The following is a 17,499-nucleotide window of genomic DNA, read 5'->3' as shown; positions in this document are numbered from 1 at the left end:
TCACGGCCCCGGGATGTGCCGTGGGGCGCGCCACCGTGGGGACGCCCCCCCCAGCACCCCAACCCGGGGGTGCACCCCATGGTGCACCACCATGGGGACACCGTCACCCCAACCCAGAGGTGCACCCATGGTGCACCACCTTGGGGACACCTTCATCACACCACCCCAGGGACACCACCGTCACCCTGACCTGGGGACACGCACCAGCAAGCCACCATGGGGACGACCCTGACACACCACCCTGGGGTTGTTGTCACCCCAACCTAGGGACTCGCCCCATGGCACACCACCATGGGGACACTGTCACCCCAACCCAGGACACCGGCACCCAGACGGGGGGATGCGCCCCATCATGCTGTCCTGGGGACTCCCCCGTCACCCTTGTCCTGGGGACACAGCTGGCATGCCACCATGGGGATGCAGTCACCCAACCCCGGGGTCACCCCCATCACCCCGACCCGGAGATGCACCCCATGACATGCTGCCATGGGGGACACTGTCACCCTGACCTGGGGACACCCTGAGCACACCGCCATGGGGATGCTGTCACACCACCCTGGGGACACCCATCACAGTGCCATGGACCTCCCCATCACCCTGCCCCAGGGACACCTCCATGTCACGCCACCCTGAGGACATCATCATCTAGCCCCAGGGACATCCCTGAGCACACCACCCTGGGGACACCCCACTGCCACGTGGCCCGGTCCCCGCAGCGCGGCCGTACCGGTGACCTTGGCCTTGAAGGGGCTGCCGACGATGTGGTGGGGGCCGCCGTACTTGATGGAGATGAGGTAGCTGCCGGGGGCCATGGGGGTGTAGGTGACGCGGTGGCCCTCGGCGCACTCCACGCAGTCCAGCTTCACCTTGGAGGGGCCGTCGATGGTGACTGCCAGCGCGCCCGCCCCCGCGGTTGGCCGTCTTCACCAGGAACTCGGAGCACACGCCTGCGCCACCACCCGCACGCGTCACCACGGGCACGCGGTGCCACCGACACGCGCCACCACCATGGCACGTGGTGCCACCGCCATGGGGCACGGCCACAGCGCTGGGGCGGCCCGCTGCCCCCCTGCCACGTGGCCAGGGCCATGTCCTCAGTGCCACCACCACGCAAGCATGGCCAAGTCCCCAGTGCCACCACCTCATAGCCATGTCCCCACTACCATGGCCATGTCCCCGCTGCCACCACCCCACAGGCATGTCCCAGCGACCACGGCCATGTTCTCAGTGCCACCACCCCATAGGCATGGCCATGTCTCCACTGCCACCATTCCATAGGCATGGCCATGTCCACAGTGCCACCACCCCACAGGCATGTCTGCACCACCACGGCCATGTCCCTAATACCACTACCCCATAGGTATGTCCCCACTACCATGACTGTGTCCCCAGTGCCACCACCACACAGGCATGGCCATGTCCACAGTGCCACTACCCACAACCATGTTCCCACTACTATGGCCATGTCCCCAATACCACCACCCTGTAGGCATGGCCGTGTCCACAGTGCCACCACCCCATGGGCATGTCTGCACCACCACAGCCATGTCCCTAATACCACCACCCCATAGGCATGTCCCCCATTACCATGACCGTGTCCCCAGTGCCACCACCACACAGGCATGGCCATGTCCACAGTGTCACTACCCACAACCATGTTCCCGCTACTATGGCCATGTTCCCAGTGCCACCACCCCATAGGCATGACCATGTCCTCAGTGCCACCACCACGCGGGCACATGCCCCCTACCATGGCCATGTCCCCAATACCACCACCCCACAGGCATGGCCATGTCGCCAGTGCCACCACCCCATAGTCCATGGCCGTGTCCCCACTGCTAACACCCCATAACCATATCCCCACTACCATGGCCATGTCCCCATCCCCACGTCCCCGTCCCCGCTCCCACGTGCGGTGCCCGCCCCCCGCGTCCCCGTCCCCGCGCCCACCGGTGACGCCGCCCTCGAGGCCGGGGCCGTAGGCGGTGACGAGCCCGGGGTCGCCGGCCTGGCTCTGCTCGCCCACGCGGACGTTGAAGGGGCTGCCGGGCACGTGGCGCCCGTTGAAGCGCACGTCGATGGAGTGCACGCCGTTTTCCCGCGGCAGGAACCCGATGGCGTACTTGTCTGCGGGCGCCCGCAGCGTCAGCGCCCGTGCTCCCCGTCCCCACGGCCCTGCGTCACCAAGTCGTCCCCCCCCCGTCCCTGCATCCCCACATCCCTGCGTGTGGTGCCTCCCCATCCCCGTGGCCCCAGGTCACCGTGGGCTCCCATCTCTGCAGGCCCCCCATCCCCTCTGTCCCTGTGTCCTCCGTGTCCTTCCATCCCACCATCCCCATGTCCTCCATCCCCATGTCCTCCATCCCCCATGTCCCTGTGCCCCCATCCCCATGTCCCCATGTCCCTCCATCCCCCCATCCTCATGTCCCCCTACCCCATGTCCCCACATCCCCACACCCCCATACCCTGTCCCCTCCATCCCCATGTCCCTCCATCCCCCCATCCCCACGTCCCCCTGCCCATGTCCCCATGTCCCTGTCTACCCACCCCCATGTCCCTCCATCCCATCATCCCCATGTCCCCCATCCCTATGTCCCTCCATCCCACATCCCTATGTCCCCTGCCCCTTTGTCCCCATGTCCCTATGCCCCCCATCCCCATGTCCCTCCATTCCTCCATCCCCATGTCCCCCTACCCCATGTCCCCACATCCCCATGTCCTTCCATCCCCCCATCCCCATGTCCCCTGCCCCTTTGTCCCCATGTCCCTATGCCTCCCATCCCCATGTCCCTCCATTTCTCCATCCCCATGTCCCCCTACCCCATGTCCCCACATCCCCATGTCCCCTGCCCCTTTGTCCTCGTGTCCCTGTGCCCCCCCATCCCCATGTCCCTCATGTCCCTCCATCCCTCCATCCCCACACCCCCGTATCCCGTGCCCCCATCCCCGCATGCCCGCGTCCCCCCACGTCCCCGGGCACGTGGCCGCCGGCGGGGCGCACCGCTGTCGAGCTCGGACACGTAGCACTCCTCCACGACGCCGGCCGGCGTGTGCACCTTGGCGTCGATGGCGCCGCGCGCCCCGTTGAGCTGCACCGCGAACGACGCCGGCTGGTTCGCCTTGAGCCCCGTCTCCTGCGGGCGCGACACCGCGTCGGCACGGCAGGACCCCGTCTCCTGCGGGCACCCACGGCGACCCACGGCACCCCCAGCTCTGCCCACGGCGCGTGGGGGGGCGTGGGGACATGGGGGACAGGGTGGCACACGGACACAGGGTGGCATGGGGACATGGGGGATATAGGGGGACGGGGTGGCACATGGACACAGGGTGGCATGGGGACATGGGGGATGTAGGGGGACGGGGTGGCACATGGACACAGGGTGGCATGAGGACATGGGGGATATAAGGGGACGGGGTGGCACACGGACACAGGGTGGCATGGGGACACGGGGGATGTAGGGGGACAGGGTGGCACACGGACACAGGGTGGCATGAGGACATGGGGGATATAGCGGGACGGGGTGGCACATGGGCACAGGGTGGCATGGGGACATGGGGGATATAGGGGGACGGGGTGGCACATGGACACAGGGTGGCATGGGGACACGGGGGATGTAGGGGGACAGGGTGGCACACGGACACAGGGTGGCATGAGGACATGGGGGATATAGCGGGACGGGGTGGCACATGGGCACAGGGTGGCATGGGGACATGGGGGATATAGGGGGACGGGGTGGCACATGGACACAGGGTGGCATGGGGACACGGGGGATGTAGGGGGACAGGGTGGCACACGGACACAGGGTGGCATGGGGACATGGGGGATATAGGGGGACGGGGTGGCACACAGACACAGGGTGGCATGGGGACATGGGGGATATAGGGGGACAGGGTGGCACACGGACACAGGGTGGCATGAGGACATGGGGGATATAAGGGGATGGGGTGGCACACAGACACGGGGTGGCATGAGGACACAGGGCTATAGGGGGACGGAGTGGCACACGGGCACAGGGTGGCATGGGGACATGGGGGATATAAGGGGACAGGGTGGCACACAGACACAGGGTGGCATGGGGACACAGGGCTATAGGGGGACGGAGTGGCACACGGGCACAGGGTGGCATGGGGACACGGGGGATATAGGGGACGGGGGTGACACATGGACATGGGGGATATAGGGGGACGGGGTGGCACACAGACACAGGGTGGCATGGGGACATGGGGGAACAGGGTGGCACAGGGACACAGGGATGCAGGGTGGCACAGGGACATGTTGGCAGAGGGGGACATGGTGGCATGGGGACATAGGGCACCTAGGGTGGCACAGGGACACAGGGGGAGGGAGCGTGGCCCGGGGTGGCGGAAGGAGCCGGGGAGCAGCGGGGACTGGGCATCCCGGGGGACACGGCGCGGCGGTACCTGGAGGCTGGTGACGGTGAGGCGGCGCGCGTCATCGGACAGCGAGGCCACCGGCACCACGAAGGGGCTGTCGGGGATGTGCTCGTCGTTGAACTTGATGGAGACCTCGTAGTCGCCTGCGGGAGCCCGTCAGCACCCGCGCACCCATGCACAAGCACCCACGCACGAGCACCCACGCACGAGCACCCACGCACGAAGCCGGGCACCCGTGCACGAGGGTGCGCACACCCACGAGGTGGGTTTGGGAAAGTTGTTGGGTCTGGGCCATGCTGGGGGGGTTGGGGGGATTTGGGGGGATTTGGGGTCTGGGCCGTGCTGGGGGATTTGGGGGGATTTGGGGGTCCAGGCTGTGCAGGGGGATTTGGGGGGATTTGGGGGGATTTGGGGTCTGGGCCGTGCTGGGGGATTTGGGGGGATTTGGGGGTCCAGGCTGTGCAGGGGGATTTGGGGGGATTTGGGGGGATTTGGGGTCTGGGCCGTGCTGGGGGATTTGGGGGGATTTGGGGGTCCAGGCTGTGCAGGGGGATTTGGGGGGATTTGGGGGGATTTGGGGTCTGGGCCGTGCTGGGGGATTTGGGGGGATTTGGGGGTCCAGGCTGTGCAGGGAGATTTGGAGGGATTTGGGGGGATTTGGGGTCTGGGCTGTGCAGGGGGATTTGGGGGATTTGGGGGGATTTGGGGTCTGGGCCGTGCTGGGGGATTTGGGGGGATTTGGGGGTCCAGGCTGTGCAGGGAGATTTGGGGGGATTTGGGGGGATTTGGGGTCTGGGCTGTGCAGGGGGATTTGGGGGATTTGGGGGGATTTGGGGTCTGGGCCGTGCTGGGGGATTTGGGGGGATTTGGGGGTCCAGGCTGTGCAGGGGGATTTGGGGGATTTGGGGGGATTTGGGGTCTGGGCCGTGCTGGGGATTTGGGGGGATTTGGGGGTCCAGGCTGTGCAGGGAGATTTGGAGGGATTTGGGGGGATTTGGGGTCTGGGCTGTGCAGGGGGATTTGGGGGGATTTGGGGGGATTTGGGGTCTGGGCCGTGCTGGGGGATTTGGGGGGATTTGGGGGTCCAGGCTGTGCAGGGAGATTTGGGGGGATTTGGGGGGATTTGGGGTCTGGGCTGTGCAGGGGGATTTGGGGGGATTTGGGGGATTTGGGGTCTGGGCCGTGCTGGGGGATTTGGGGGGATTTGGGGGTCCAGGCTGTGCAGGGGGATTTGGGGGGATTTGGGGGGATTTGGGGTCTGGGCTGTGCAGGGGGATTTGGGGGGATTTGGGGGGATTTGGGGTCTGGGCTGTGCAGGGGGATTTGGGGTCTGGACCATGCTGGGGGATCTGGGGGGATTTGGGGAGTCCAGGCTGTGCAGGGGGATCTGGGGGGATTTGGGGGGATTTGGGGTCTGGGCCGTGCTGGGGGATTTGGGGGGATTTGGGGGTCCAGGCTGTGCAGGGAGATTTGGAGGGATTTGGGGGGATTTGGGGTCTGGGCCGTGCTGGGGGATCTGGGGGGATTTGGGGAGTCCAGGCTGTGCTGGGACATTTGGGGGGATTTGGAGTCTGGACAGTTCTGGGGGATCTGAAGGGATCTGGAGGGATTTGGAGGGATTTGGGGAGGCGTCTGTGCTGTGCTGGCATTTGGGAGGATTTGGGGGGATTTGGGGTCTGGGCTGTGCTGGGGGATTTGGGGGATCTGAGGGGGTCTAGGGGGGATCTGAGGTCTGGGCTGTGTTGGGACATTTGGGAACATTTGGGGGGATTTGGGGTCTGGGCTGTGCTGGGACATCTGGGAGAATTTGGGGGGATTTGGGTTTTGGGCTTTGCCAGAGGATTTGGGGGAACTCAGGGGATCTAGGAGGGATCGGGGAAGATTTGGGAGTCTGGACTGTGCTAGGGGATTGGGGGGGACTTGGGGGATTTGGGGTCTGGGCTGTGTTGCGGGATCTGAAGGGATTTGGGGGATCTGGGGGTTTTGGGGGGGCTCTGCGCTGCGCTGGGGGATTTGGGGGATCTGAGGGGATCTGGAAGTATTTGAGGGGGATCCGGGGGATTTGGGGGGTCCAGGCTGTGCTGGGACATTGGGGGGGTCTGGGGGGATGGGAGGATGGGGGAGGGGTCACGGGGGCATCCGGACACCCACCGGGCTCCTGGACCACGTAGGAGACGCCGCAGGAGCCGTCCTTGCGGTCCTCGAAGGCGATCTCGGCCTTGCTGGGCCCCTCGACGGCGATGGAGAGGCCCCCGGCGCCCGCCTCCCGCGTCCAGATGCTGAACTCGCCTGGGGGGGGGTGCACGTGGGCACGGGCCCCCGCACCCCCCCCGCGCCACCGCCCCCCCCACGTCCCCCTGTCCCCTCTGTCCCTCTGCCTGCTCCACCACCAAGTCCATGTCCCCCACATCCCCATGTCCCCCACATCCCCATGCCCGTGTCCCCCCATGCCCCCACGCACCCGTGTCCCCCGTGTCCTCCAAGCCTGCTGCACCCCCACGTCACCCATTGCACCCCCATAATCCCTCCATGTCCCCCATGCACCCCTATATCCCCATGGCCCCCATGGCCCCCATGCACGCTTGCACCCTCCATGTCCCACATGCCCAGCGCACCCCCATGTCCCCCCCGTCCTCCATGCACCCCATGTCTGCCATATCCCCATGCCCCCCCATGTCCTCCCTTGCTCCATGTCCCCCCCATGCACCCCCATGTCCCCCCTGTCCTCCATGCACCCCATATCCCCACGTCCCCCCATGCACCTCCAGGTCCTCATGTGCCCCAAGCACCTACACGTCTCCCACATCCCCATGCACCCCACATCCCCGTGGCCCCCACGGGGCTCACCTGGGACGCCGGCCACGCCCGCGCTCGAGGCCGGTGCCGCCGGCGCGCACCTTGTGGGCGCCCCCCTCGCCCAGGGCCCCACGGTGAACTGGAAGGGGCTGCCGGGGACGTGCTGCCCGCGGTACTTGACGTTGACGGTGTGGGGGCCCATCTCCTGGGGCACGAAGCGCACGCTGTACGTGCTGTCGCCCCCCTCCACGATCTCGGCGTCGAAGAGCTTCCCCGAGGGGCTCAGCACCTGCGCCGTCATGTCCTGCGGCGCCGCCTCGCCTGCGCAAGGGCCACACGCCCGTCAGCGGCGCCCGCGCGAGCGGCCACCACGTGCAGGGCGCCCCGCGGAGCGTGCACCCGCGTGCACGGCGCCTGCGCGCGCCCCAGGAGTGTGCACCGCTTGCAAAGGGCATCCCTGCACGCCGGGGAGCGTGCACCCTTGTGCAAAGGGTGCACACCCCGCGGAGCATGCACCCGTGTGCACGGCGCCTGCGCGCGCCCCAGGAGCGTGCACCGCTTGCAAAGGGCATCCCTGCACCCCGGAGAGCGTGCACATGTGTGCAAGGGACACGCACGCTCCTGGGAGCCAGTGCCCTCGTGCAAAGGGCACGCGCGCACCGCTGGGTGCCCACCCCCTTGTGAGAGCGCAGTGTTGTGCAAGCAGCACACACACACCCCCGTACGAGCGTGCAGCCTTGTGCAAAGGGCATGCACACCTCCGTGAGCGGACACCCCCCCCCAGTGAGGGTGCACCCTCGTGCGAAGGACGCACACACAGACACACACACTTGCAAGCACACACACCCCCCCACGCGGGACTGTGCACCTTTGTGCAAAGGGTGCGGGCACACGTGCGTGTCCCACGGGAGGGGGCTCTCCACGGGAGCACGCCCATGTGCGAGGGCCCTGCTCGGGGACGGGCCCGTGTCGGCCTCCCCTCGCAGAATGCGGCTCCGTGCGAGGCCGCGTGCACAGGGACCGCGCGTGGGCCCGGGTGGGCTGTGCCTCAGCAATGGCTCACACGAGTCCCTGTGCAAGGGGGACACACACACACAGTGCAAAGGGTGCGTGCTGCCCCCCCGTGTGTGCACACAGCCCCTGCAAGCACATGCAGCCCTTGTGCAGCACGCGGCCTCCTGAGTGCAAAGCCCCCGTGCAAGCACGCACGGCCCCATGCAGACACATCCCCCCGTGTACGAAGTCCCCTTTACAAGCACGAATCCCCCCGTGCAAGCACACTTCTGTGCACGCACGCAGCCCTCGTGCAAGCATATGCCCACGTGCAAATGCATGCGCAGCCCCCTGCGAGCGCACAGCCCCCGTGCAAGTACATCGCCATGTGCAAGTGCATGTGCGGCCCTGTGTGAGTGCACGGCCCCTGCGCAAGCATCCTCCTGTGCAAGCACACAGCCCCGGCGCAAGCACACTGCCACGTGCAAGAGCACGTGCAGCCCCGTGCAAGCACGCAGCCCTGCCACAAGCGCAATTCCATGTGTGAGCGCACCTGCAGCCCTGCGCAAGTGCATAACCCTGCTGCAAGCCCACTCCCACGTGCAAGTGCATGTGCAGCCCCCTGCAAGCACACAGCCCTACCACAAGCGCAATTCTATGTGTGAGTACACCTGCAGCCCTGCGCAAGTGCATAACCCCGCTGCAAGCCCACTCCCACGTGCAAGCGCACGTGCAGCCCCATACGAGTGCGCTCCCTCGTGTGTCTGCACCCGCAGCCCCGTGCGAGCACAATTCCCCCATACTATCTTGCAGCCCCCCATGCGAGCACACGCCCTCGTGCAAGCACACACGCAGCCCCGTGCCGGGGCGGCACACACCCTCCTGGCTGCGGGTGATGCTGGAGAAGGATCCCAGGCCCTCGCGGCCCAGGAAGTCGCCGAAGACGTTGTGGAAGGGGTCCCCCGCCGACCTGCGTGGACTCCTCCACCCGCACCTCCCGCTTGGTCTCGCCGCCGCGCGTCTTGCTGATCTCGGTGCGCTCGGTGCGCGTGTAGGTGTGGCTGCTCCGCGTGAAGGTGCGCGTCAGGCGCTCCTGCGCCGACACCATCTGGAACCAGTTCCCTGGGGGCCGCGGCCGCACGCACACACACACACACCACACACGGGCACGCACACACGGACACGCGCGTGTGCACATACGCACGGGCACAGGGACGCACGCGCGCACACGGGGACACATGGGGCACATGGGAGCACGTGGACAGGCGCAAGGACATGTGCACGGACACACACATGCGTGGTTGGATGGACGCACAGACAGAGGCATGGATGCGAGCAAGGGTGGATGCATGGATGGATGCATGGATGCCAAGGTGAATGCATAGATGCAAAGGTGGATGCACAGATAGATGGAGGCATGGATGGGTGGAGGTACAGATGGATGGATGCAAGGATGGATGCACAGATGGATGCCAGGGTGGATGGATGCATGGATGGATGAACGCATGGATGAATGCATGGATGCAAGGGTGGATGGATGGATGGTCGTGAGCAGACACAGATACATGCATGGACAGATGGACACATGGATGAACACATAGATGGATGCATGGATGCACAGTTGGACAGACATACCGAAGGGCACAGGCACACGTGGATGGTCACACGGACAAACAGATGGATGCATCGATGCATACACAGATGAGCACACGAAAGGGCACAGGCACACACGGATGGACGCGCATATGGATGAGCACATGGAGGGGCACAGGCACGCATGGACGGATGCACGGATGGATGCACAGATGGACGGGGAGAGAAGGAAGAAGGGGGTGGAGATCAGAGCCAAGGCGGCAGAGACGCGGCGGGACACGTCCTGAGCCCCGTGCGCGACGGGCACTGCCCCGTCCCTGCCAGAGGAGGAGAAGGAGGAGGAAGAGGAGGAGGAAGAGGAAGGCCGGGCCCCGGGGGCCGCCCCTACCTGGGATCTTGAGGTTGAGGTCGCAGGTGCTGCCGATGGTGGCGATGGAGGGGGCCTGCCGCCGGCGCGTGATGCTCTCCTTCATGCGCCCCTCGCCCGTCACCTTCACCGTGAAGGGGCTCCCTGCGGGCGAGGGGTGCCGGGCTCAGGGGAGGTCCATACGGCCAGCCATGGAGGGACCCCGGCGTCCGGCCCCCCCCACTCCCCATATGCCCGTGTCCACCCCTACCTGGGACATGCTTGTCAGCAAACTTGATGTTGATGATGTAGTTGCCAGGCTCGGTGGGGCAGTAGGTGACCTTGCAGGTGCCGTCCTCCACATCCTCGCAGTTGATGTCCACCTTGCTAGGGCCCTCGATGGACAGGCCAAGCCCACCGTAGCCTGGCAGCGTGGAGAAGAGCTCAGAGCCACTGCCACGGCCACCACGGCCACCACCACGGCCACTGCCACCATCCCGGACCAGCCACAGCCACACCATGGCCATGGTCACTATCCTGTCCCAGCCGCCACCACAGCCACCAGCTCAGCCACAGCCATGGCCACATCATGGCCACAGCCACCGTCACATCCCAGCCCAGCTCAGCCATCATCAGAGCTGTGCCACCACCATGGCCATCACCCCATCCCAGCCATGGCCATGGTCACCATCCCATCCCAGCCATGGCCATGGCCATCACCCCATCCCAGCCATGGCCATGGTCACCATCCCATCCCAGCCATGGCCATGGCCATCACCCCATCCCAGCCATGGCCATGGTCACCATCCCATCCCAGCCATGGCCATGGCCATCACCCCATCCCAGCCATGGCCATTGTCACCATCCCATCCCAGTCGCAGCTACACCATGACCAACATCACCATCCCACCCCAGCCACCACCATGGCCACCATCCCAGCAATGGCCAAGATGCGGCCATGGTGTGGCCACCATTGCATCCCAGCCATGACCACACCACTGCAAGGATTACACCATGGCCACTGGTCTGTCCCCATCCCCAGGGCAGGGACTCACCAGCACTGCGCGTGTCCACGATGAACTCGGACACCTCGAACGTGTGGCCCTCCACGAGCCCCTTGCCCCACACCTTCACCCGGCTGGCGTCGCCGATCTCCGACTGCCCCACCAGGATCTTGAAGGGGCTGTTGGTGACGTGCTGCCCGCTCTTCTTCACGCTCACCACGTGCTCGCCCACCTCCTTGGGCGTGAACGAGATGCCTGGGGACAAGTCACCGTCAGCCCCCGCCACGCGGCCCCACACTACTGCCACGAAGCCACGGGCACTGCCACGAAGCCGTGGGCGTTGCACCAGCCCCCAGCACGGCTGTGGGCACCAGCACTGTCACAGCAGCCCAGGCAACCCGGTGGTCACCCAGCCAAGGGCCAGATGCCCAAGCTGTGGCCCTGTGGCCCCCCAGCCCCCATAGTCCTGTGTCCCCATGGCCCACGGCCCCACAGCCTGTGTCCCCCAACCCTGTGTCCCCACAGCCCTGTGCCCCATGTCCCCGTTCCCCATGCACCCACATCTTCATGGTTCCACGTGCTCCCGTCCCCATGTCCCTACTTCTCCATGCCCCCATGCCCCCTCATCCCCGTGCCCCGTGGTCCCCGCCGTGGCCGTGGCCATGTCCCCGCGCACCGATGTGGCGGTTGGGCAGCCTCTTGAGCAGGCAGGGCTCCTCATTGCCCGAGGGAGCTCGGATGCTGGCCGTCAGCAGGCTCAGGTCCGTCTCCGCGATCTTCAGCGACACGTCCGTGGAGGTGCCCACGTTGAGCTGGGACGTCCGCATGGAGTCGTCCCCTGTGGGGCCACCGTGAGTGGGACTGGGGGATGGCAGCCTGGGGACCCCCTGCCACGGGGCTGGGGCGTCCCCGGGAAGGGGGCCCTGCCTGCAGCGGGACTGGGGATGGATGGGATCCCCAGGGACAGGGGTGGATGGGGCCCCACGGCTGAGTGGATGGGGTCCCCAGGGCTAGAGTTGGACAGGAACCCCATGGCCATGTGATGGGGTCCCCACAGCCATGTGATAGGGTCCCCATGGCCCCACAGATCCTCCCTGTGACCATGCAGGAGTCCCCACGGTCATGTGGGGGTCCCCATGAACATATGGAGGGGTCTGCGTGGCTGTGACCATGCAGATCCCTGTGGCCATATGGAGGTCCCCATGGCCATGACCATGTGGGGGACCCTATGGCCATGCAGGGGTCCCCATGGCCATGCAGTGGAGTCCCCATGGCTGTGTGGAGGGGTTTCCCGTGGGTGGGGATGGACAAGGTCCCCGTGGCCACGTGACGGGGTCCCTGAGCCCACGCAGGTCCCCTCTTACCGGTGATCTTGGCAGTGAAGGGGCTGCCCGGGATGTGCTTGTCGTCGAAGCGGACGATGATGTTGTAGTCGCCGGGGGCCGTGGGCAGGTAGGACACGGTGCAGGTCCCGTCCTTGTTATCCTGGCACGTGATCTCCGCCTTGGAGGGGCCCTCCACGGCCAGCGAGAGCCCTCCTGGGGGCAGGGACCGGTGTCAGAGGCACCCACGGAGGCACCCAGCCCTCCCCGGCTCTGCCAGCCCCCACGGTGCCCCCGTGTCCCCCGCTTACCCTCCCCGGCATCCTTGGTGACGATGGTGAAGGTGCAGGGCTTGTTGACCATGCCGTGGCTCAGCCCTGGCCCGTAGGCGCTCACGTGCCGTGGGTTGATGGCGTCCACGTAGAACTGGAGGGGACTCCCTGGGGACACGGGGACAGTCAGGAGCACAGGCACAGGGCACATGGGGCCACAGTGCACCACGCACGGGACACACAGTGCATGGCGCATACGGTGTGCAGGGCCATGATGCACGGGGCACAGAGCGCGCAGGGCCACGATGAGCGGGGCGCACAGCGCACGGCGCGCGTGGTACGCAACGCATGGGGGGCACGGAGTCACGGTGCACAGGGTGCAGAGCGCATAACCTGTGGGGCGCACGGTGCATGGGGTGCATGAGGCCGTGGTGCACGAGGTGCACAGGGTGCACAGGGCCGTGGTACATGGGGTGATCAGTGCACGGGGTGCACACAGCGCCCAGGGCATGGGACCATGGTGCCCAGGGCACATGGTTCACGGGGCTCACAGCGCACAGTCCATGGGGCACACAGGGCCATGGAGCACAGGATGCACGAAGCATGAGGTGCCTGGGGCACAGGGCACGTGGCACCCAGCACATGGGCTGCCCAAAGCCATGGTGCACAAGGTGCACAGGGCTATGGAGAACAAGGTGCACGGTGCACAGCACACGGGGTGCCCAGGGCCACAGTGCACAAGGTGCACAGGGCCATGGAGCACAAGGTGCACAGGGCCATGGAGAACAGGGTACATGGTGCGCAAGACACAAGATGCACAGGGCCATGGTGCACAAGGTGCATGGGACCATGGAGAACAGGACACGTGGTGCACAAGACACAAGATGCACAGGGCCATGGTGCACAAGGTGCACAGAGCCATGGAGCACAATGTCCATGGTGCACAGCAAAGGGGGTACATGGGGCCATGGTGCACAAGGTGCCCAGGGCCATGGAGCACAAGGTCACATGTGCACAAGGTGCCCAGGGCCATGGAGCACAAGGTCACATGGTGCACAGCACATGGGGTGCCCAAAGCCGCAGTGCACAAGGTGCACAGGGCCATGGAGCACAATGTCCATGGTGCACAGCACACGGGGTACATGGGGCCACGGTGCACAAGGCGCCCGGGGCCATGAAGCACAGGACGCATGGTGCACAGCATACAGGGTGCTGCATGGTGACGTGCAAATGGGCACCCAGCCCCCAGGCTGGTGGCACGACCCCCACATGCCCAGCCTGGGGCAGGATGCAGCCCCTGGGGAGGTTCTCAGCATGGCATCAACCTGGCTGGGCACCTTGCCCTCCCGGTGCCCCAGTGCCCGGCCGGTTGAGCCAGGCGCCGCGCCAACCCGCTCACCGGGGATGTGGTTGCCGTCGTAGCGGATGTCCATCTCGTGCAGCCCCTTCTCGGTGGGGGCGTAGCGCACCGTCACTGTCCCGTCCTTGTTGTCCGTGATGTTGGGCCGCGCCGTCTTCCCCGAGGGCATCCGCACCTCGCCTGCGGCCAGCGCGTCACCCGGGTGCCATGGGGACGGTTCCCAGGTCCCCAGGCCACCGCAGCCCGGGCGGCTGCACGGGCACCCCACGCACCACCCCACGCCCAGGTACCCCTCGCCCTGCACCCATGCATGGGCACACCATGCATCACCCCACACCTGGGCACCCCTCGCCCTGCACCCATGCATGGGCACCCCAGCTCCCCCGCGCCCCACACCTGTGATCTCGCCCTTCTGCACGGTGAAGGGGATGACGAGGTTGAAGGGCCGGAGGCTCTCGGTGGTTGCGGGGGGCTCCTCTGTGGCCTGGTGCCATGGGGGGGCAGAGACAGATGTCAGCACCTGCGGGGTCCCCATCTGCCCCCTGGCACCCATGGCAGCCACCGACCTCTGCCCCACGGCACCTGCGGGGTCCCCATCTGTCCCCAGCACCCACAGCAGACCCCGGTCTCTGCTCAATGGTGCCCACACTGGAGCCCAAGTCTCTGCTCACTGTTGTTCCCATCATCTGCCCCATGGCACCTACCACCACCCCCAGCCTCTGCCCCATGGTGTTCCCCTGGTCCCCAGCTCTCTGCCCCATGACACCCACCATGGTCCTCACCATCTGCCCCATGGCACCTACAGCCCCCAGCCTCTGTGCCACAGTACCCACTGTGGTCCCCACCATCTGCCCCCTGGCACATACCACAGCCCCCAGCCTCTACCCCACAGTGCTTCCCATGGCCCCTAAGTCTCTGCCCCATGGCACCTGCTGTGGTCCCCACCATCTCCTCCCTGGAGCCAATGGCAGCCCCCAGTCTCTGCCCCATGGTGCCCACTCTGGCCCGCAGCTGTCTGTCCCGTGGCACCCACTATGGTCCACACCATCTGCCCCATGGCACCTACCACAACCTCCAGCCTCTGCCCCATGGTGCTTCCCATGGTCTCCAGCTCTCTACCCCATGACACCAACTATGGTCCACACCATCTGCCCCATGGCACCTACCACAACCCCCAACCTCCGCCCTACGGTCCCGCCAGCCTCCCCAGCTCTCTGGTGGCCCCGACTCTGCCCCCCAGCCCCGTGGCCACCCCAGCACCTACCAGCACGTGGAAGGGGCTGTTGGGCACGTGCTCGCCCCCGAAGCGGATGGTGATGATGTATTTCCCGGGCTCGGGCGCCGTGTAGTAGATGTCGAAGGTGCCGTCGTGGTTCTCCACCACGTCGACGTCGAGCTCGGCCCCGTCCGGCGTGGACACCTTGCAGGTGACCTTGCCCTGTCCGGCCGCCTTGGCGTCCACCGTGATCACCGTCTCCTCGCCGATCTGGATGGTGGGGCCCAGGCAGGCACCTGCGGGCGGCACGGTCAGGGGGGCCCGGCACGGCGGGGGCCCCGCCGCCCGCCCCCGCCCCGGCCCCACTTACCCAGTCCGTGGCCCCCAATGGATACTGCAAAGAGAGACGAGGGAAAACCGGGTGAGAAGGGCAGCGGGGCCGGGGGGCCGGGGGGCCGGGGGGCCGGGCCGGGGGCCTGCACTGCTCCGGGGGGCAGGGGGCAGCGGGGGGCGGATGGCGGTGCTGGGGGTTGCAGTGGGGCGGGGGGGTGCCGTGGGGCAGCGCGGGGATGCCGTGGGGATGCCGTGGGGTGGTGGAGGGATGCTGTGGGGTGGCACAAGGATGATGTGGGGCAGCATGGGGATGCCGTGGGGCAGCAGAAGGATGCTGTGGGGTGGAGGGGGATGGGATGGGGTGGCAGGGGGACGCTGTGGGGCAGGGTGGGGATGCCGTGCGGGCGGCACAGGGATGCTGTGGGGCACCAGGGAGTGGTGAGGGATAGCACAGGGATGCCGTGGGGTGGTGGAGGGATGCTGTGGGGTGGCACAAGGATGCTGTGGGGCAGCATGGGGATGCCGTGGGGATGCCATGGGGTGGCACGGGGATGCCGTGGGGTGGCACAGGGAGGCTGTGGGGTGGCACAGGAATGCCATGGGGTGGCACAAGGATGCTGTGGAGCACGAGGGGGTGGTCAGGGGTAGCACACGGATGCTGTGGGGTGGCACAGGGATGCCGTGGGGTGGAGGGGGAATGGGATGGGGTGGCAGGGGGACGCTGTGGGGCAGTGTGGGGATGCTGTGGGGTGGCACAGGGATGCTGCAGGGCAAGGCAGAGATGCTGTGGGGTAGAAAGGGGTGGCAGGGGGATGCCATGGGGCAGCAGGGGGTGGTGTGGGGCAGCGTGGGGGATGCTGTGGGGTGGCAGAGGGCGGCATGGGGTGGCAGAGGGCAGCATGGGGATGCTATAGGGCAGTGTGGAGGTACTGTGGGGCAGCAGGGAGCAACGTGGGGGTGCCGTGGGGCAGCAGGGGGATCCCATGGGGTGGTGGGGGGATGCCATGGGGTGGAGGGGAGCAGCAGGGGGATGCCATGGGGCATCTGGTGATGCCATGGGGCAGCTGGTGACACCCCGGGACAGCAAGGGACACCGTGGGGCAGTGGGAGGGGTGATGCCACGGGGTGGCAGGGGAAATGCTGTGGGGCGGCGGGGGTGATGCTGCGGGGAAGCTGTAGGGCAGCAGGGTGACGCCGCGGGGGTGCCACGGGGCAGCGGGGCGACGCCGTGGGGCGGCGGGGGCCGCCGCGGGGCGGCGTGGGGCAGGGCCCACCTGTGACGAGGCACTTGCTGGCGTCGCCGGCGGGCACGGCGTGGATGCGGAAGGGCGAGAAGGGGATCTCGTCGCCGCCGTACTTGATGGTGATGGTGTAGCGGCCCGGCAGGTCGGGCACGTAGGACACCGTGTAGGTGCCGTCGCCGTTGTCCCGGATCGCCGCCTTCTTGGGCTGCCCCTCGGGGTCCTGCGGCACCCGCTGCCTCAGCACCCGCCGCGGCCACGGCGGCGGCGGCACCCGAACGCCTCGCGGGGCCGAGCGCCGTGCGGGAGGGGTGCTGGGGACACCCCCGTGGGCATTGCGTTGCACACCGGGGCTCAGCCCCGTGCAGGATGTGACACCCCCGGGGCATTGCATTGCACACCGGGGCTCAGCCCCGTGCAGGATGTGACACCCCCAGCGCATTGCATTGCACACCGGGGCTCAGCCCCGTGCAGGATGTGACACCCCCCCCCCGGGGCATTGCATTGCACACCAGGGCTCAGCCCCGTGCAGGATGTGACACCCCTGGGGCATTGCATTGCACTCCGGGGCTCAGCCCCGTGCAGGATGTGACACCCCCAGGGCATTGCATTGCACTCCGGGGCTCAG

The 17,499-nt window shown here is 66.8% G+C and overlaps 1 protein-coding gene across 1 annotated transcript in view; it reads right to left on the bottom strand.

Moving 5' to 3' along the window:
* Positions 1-39: 39 nt before the first annotated feature.
* Positions 40-17,499, bottom strand: part of FLNC (filamin C) — a 40,755-nt gene continuing 23,295 nt past the window's right edge. Inside the window, 22 exon segments of the mRNA XM_067317605.1 lie at positions 40-911; positions 913-947; positions 1,951-2,127; positions 3,002-3,134; positions 4,423-4,538; positions 6,547-6,684; positions 7,243-7,261; positions 7,263-7,315; positions 7,318-7,512; positions 9,063-9,145; positions 9,147-9,306; positions 10,166-10,288; positions 10,395-10,547; positions 11,179-11,382; positions 11,804-11,965; positions 12,492-12,665; positions 12,761-12,889; positions 14,121-14,261; positions 14,478-14,565; positions 15,346-15,593; positions 15,668-15,691; positions 16,905-17,094. Coding sequence (XP_067173706.1) covers positions 642-911; positions 913-947; positions 1,951-2,127; positions 3,002-3,134; positions 4,423-4,538; positions 6,547-6,684; positions 7,243-7,261; positions 7,263-7,315; positions 7,318-7,512; positions 9,063-9,145; positions 9,147-9,306; positions 10,166-10,288; positions 10,395-10,547; positions 11,179-11,382; positions 11,804-11,965; positions 12,492-12,665; positions 12,761-12,889; positions 14,121-14,261; positions 14,478-14,565; positions 15,346-15,593; positions 15,668-15,691; positions 16,905-17,094 — 3,015 coding nt within the window. The 3' untranslated portion in view covers positions 40-641.

Source organism: Apteryx mantelli, chromosome 1 (genome assembly GCF_036417845.1).
Source record: "Apteryx mantelli isolate bAptMan1 chromosome 1, bAptMan1.hap1, whole genome shotgun sequence".
Taxonomy (NCBI): domain Eukaryota; kingdom Metazoa; phylum Chordata; class Aves; order Apterygiformes; family Apterygidae; genus Apteryx; species Apteryx mantelli.
Note: the sequence above shows the minus strand (reverse complement) of the source record. Positions and strands in the feature narration are given on the sequence as shown.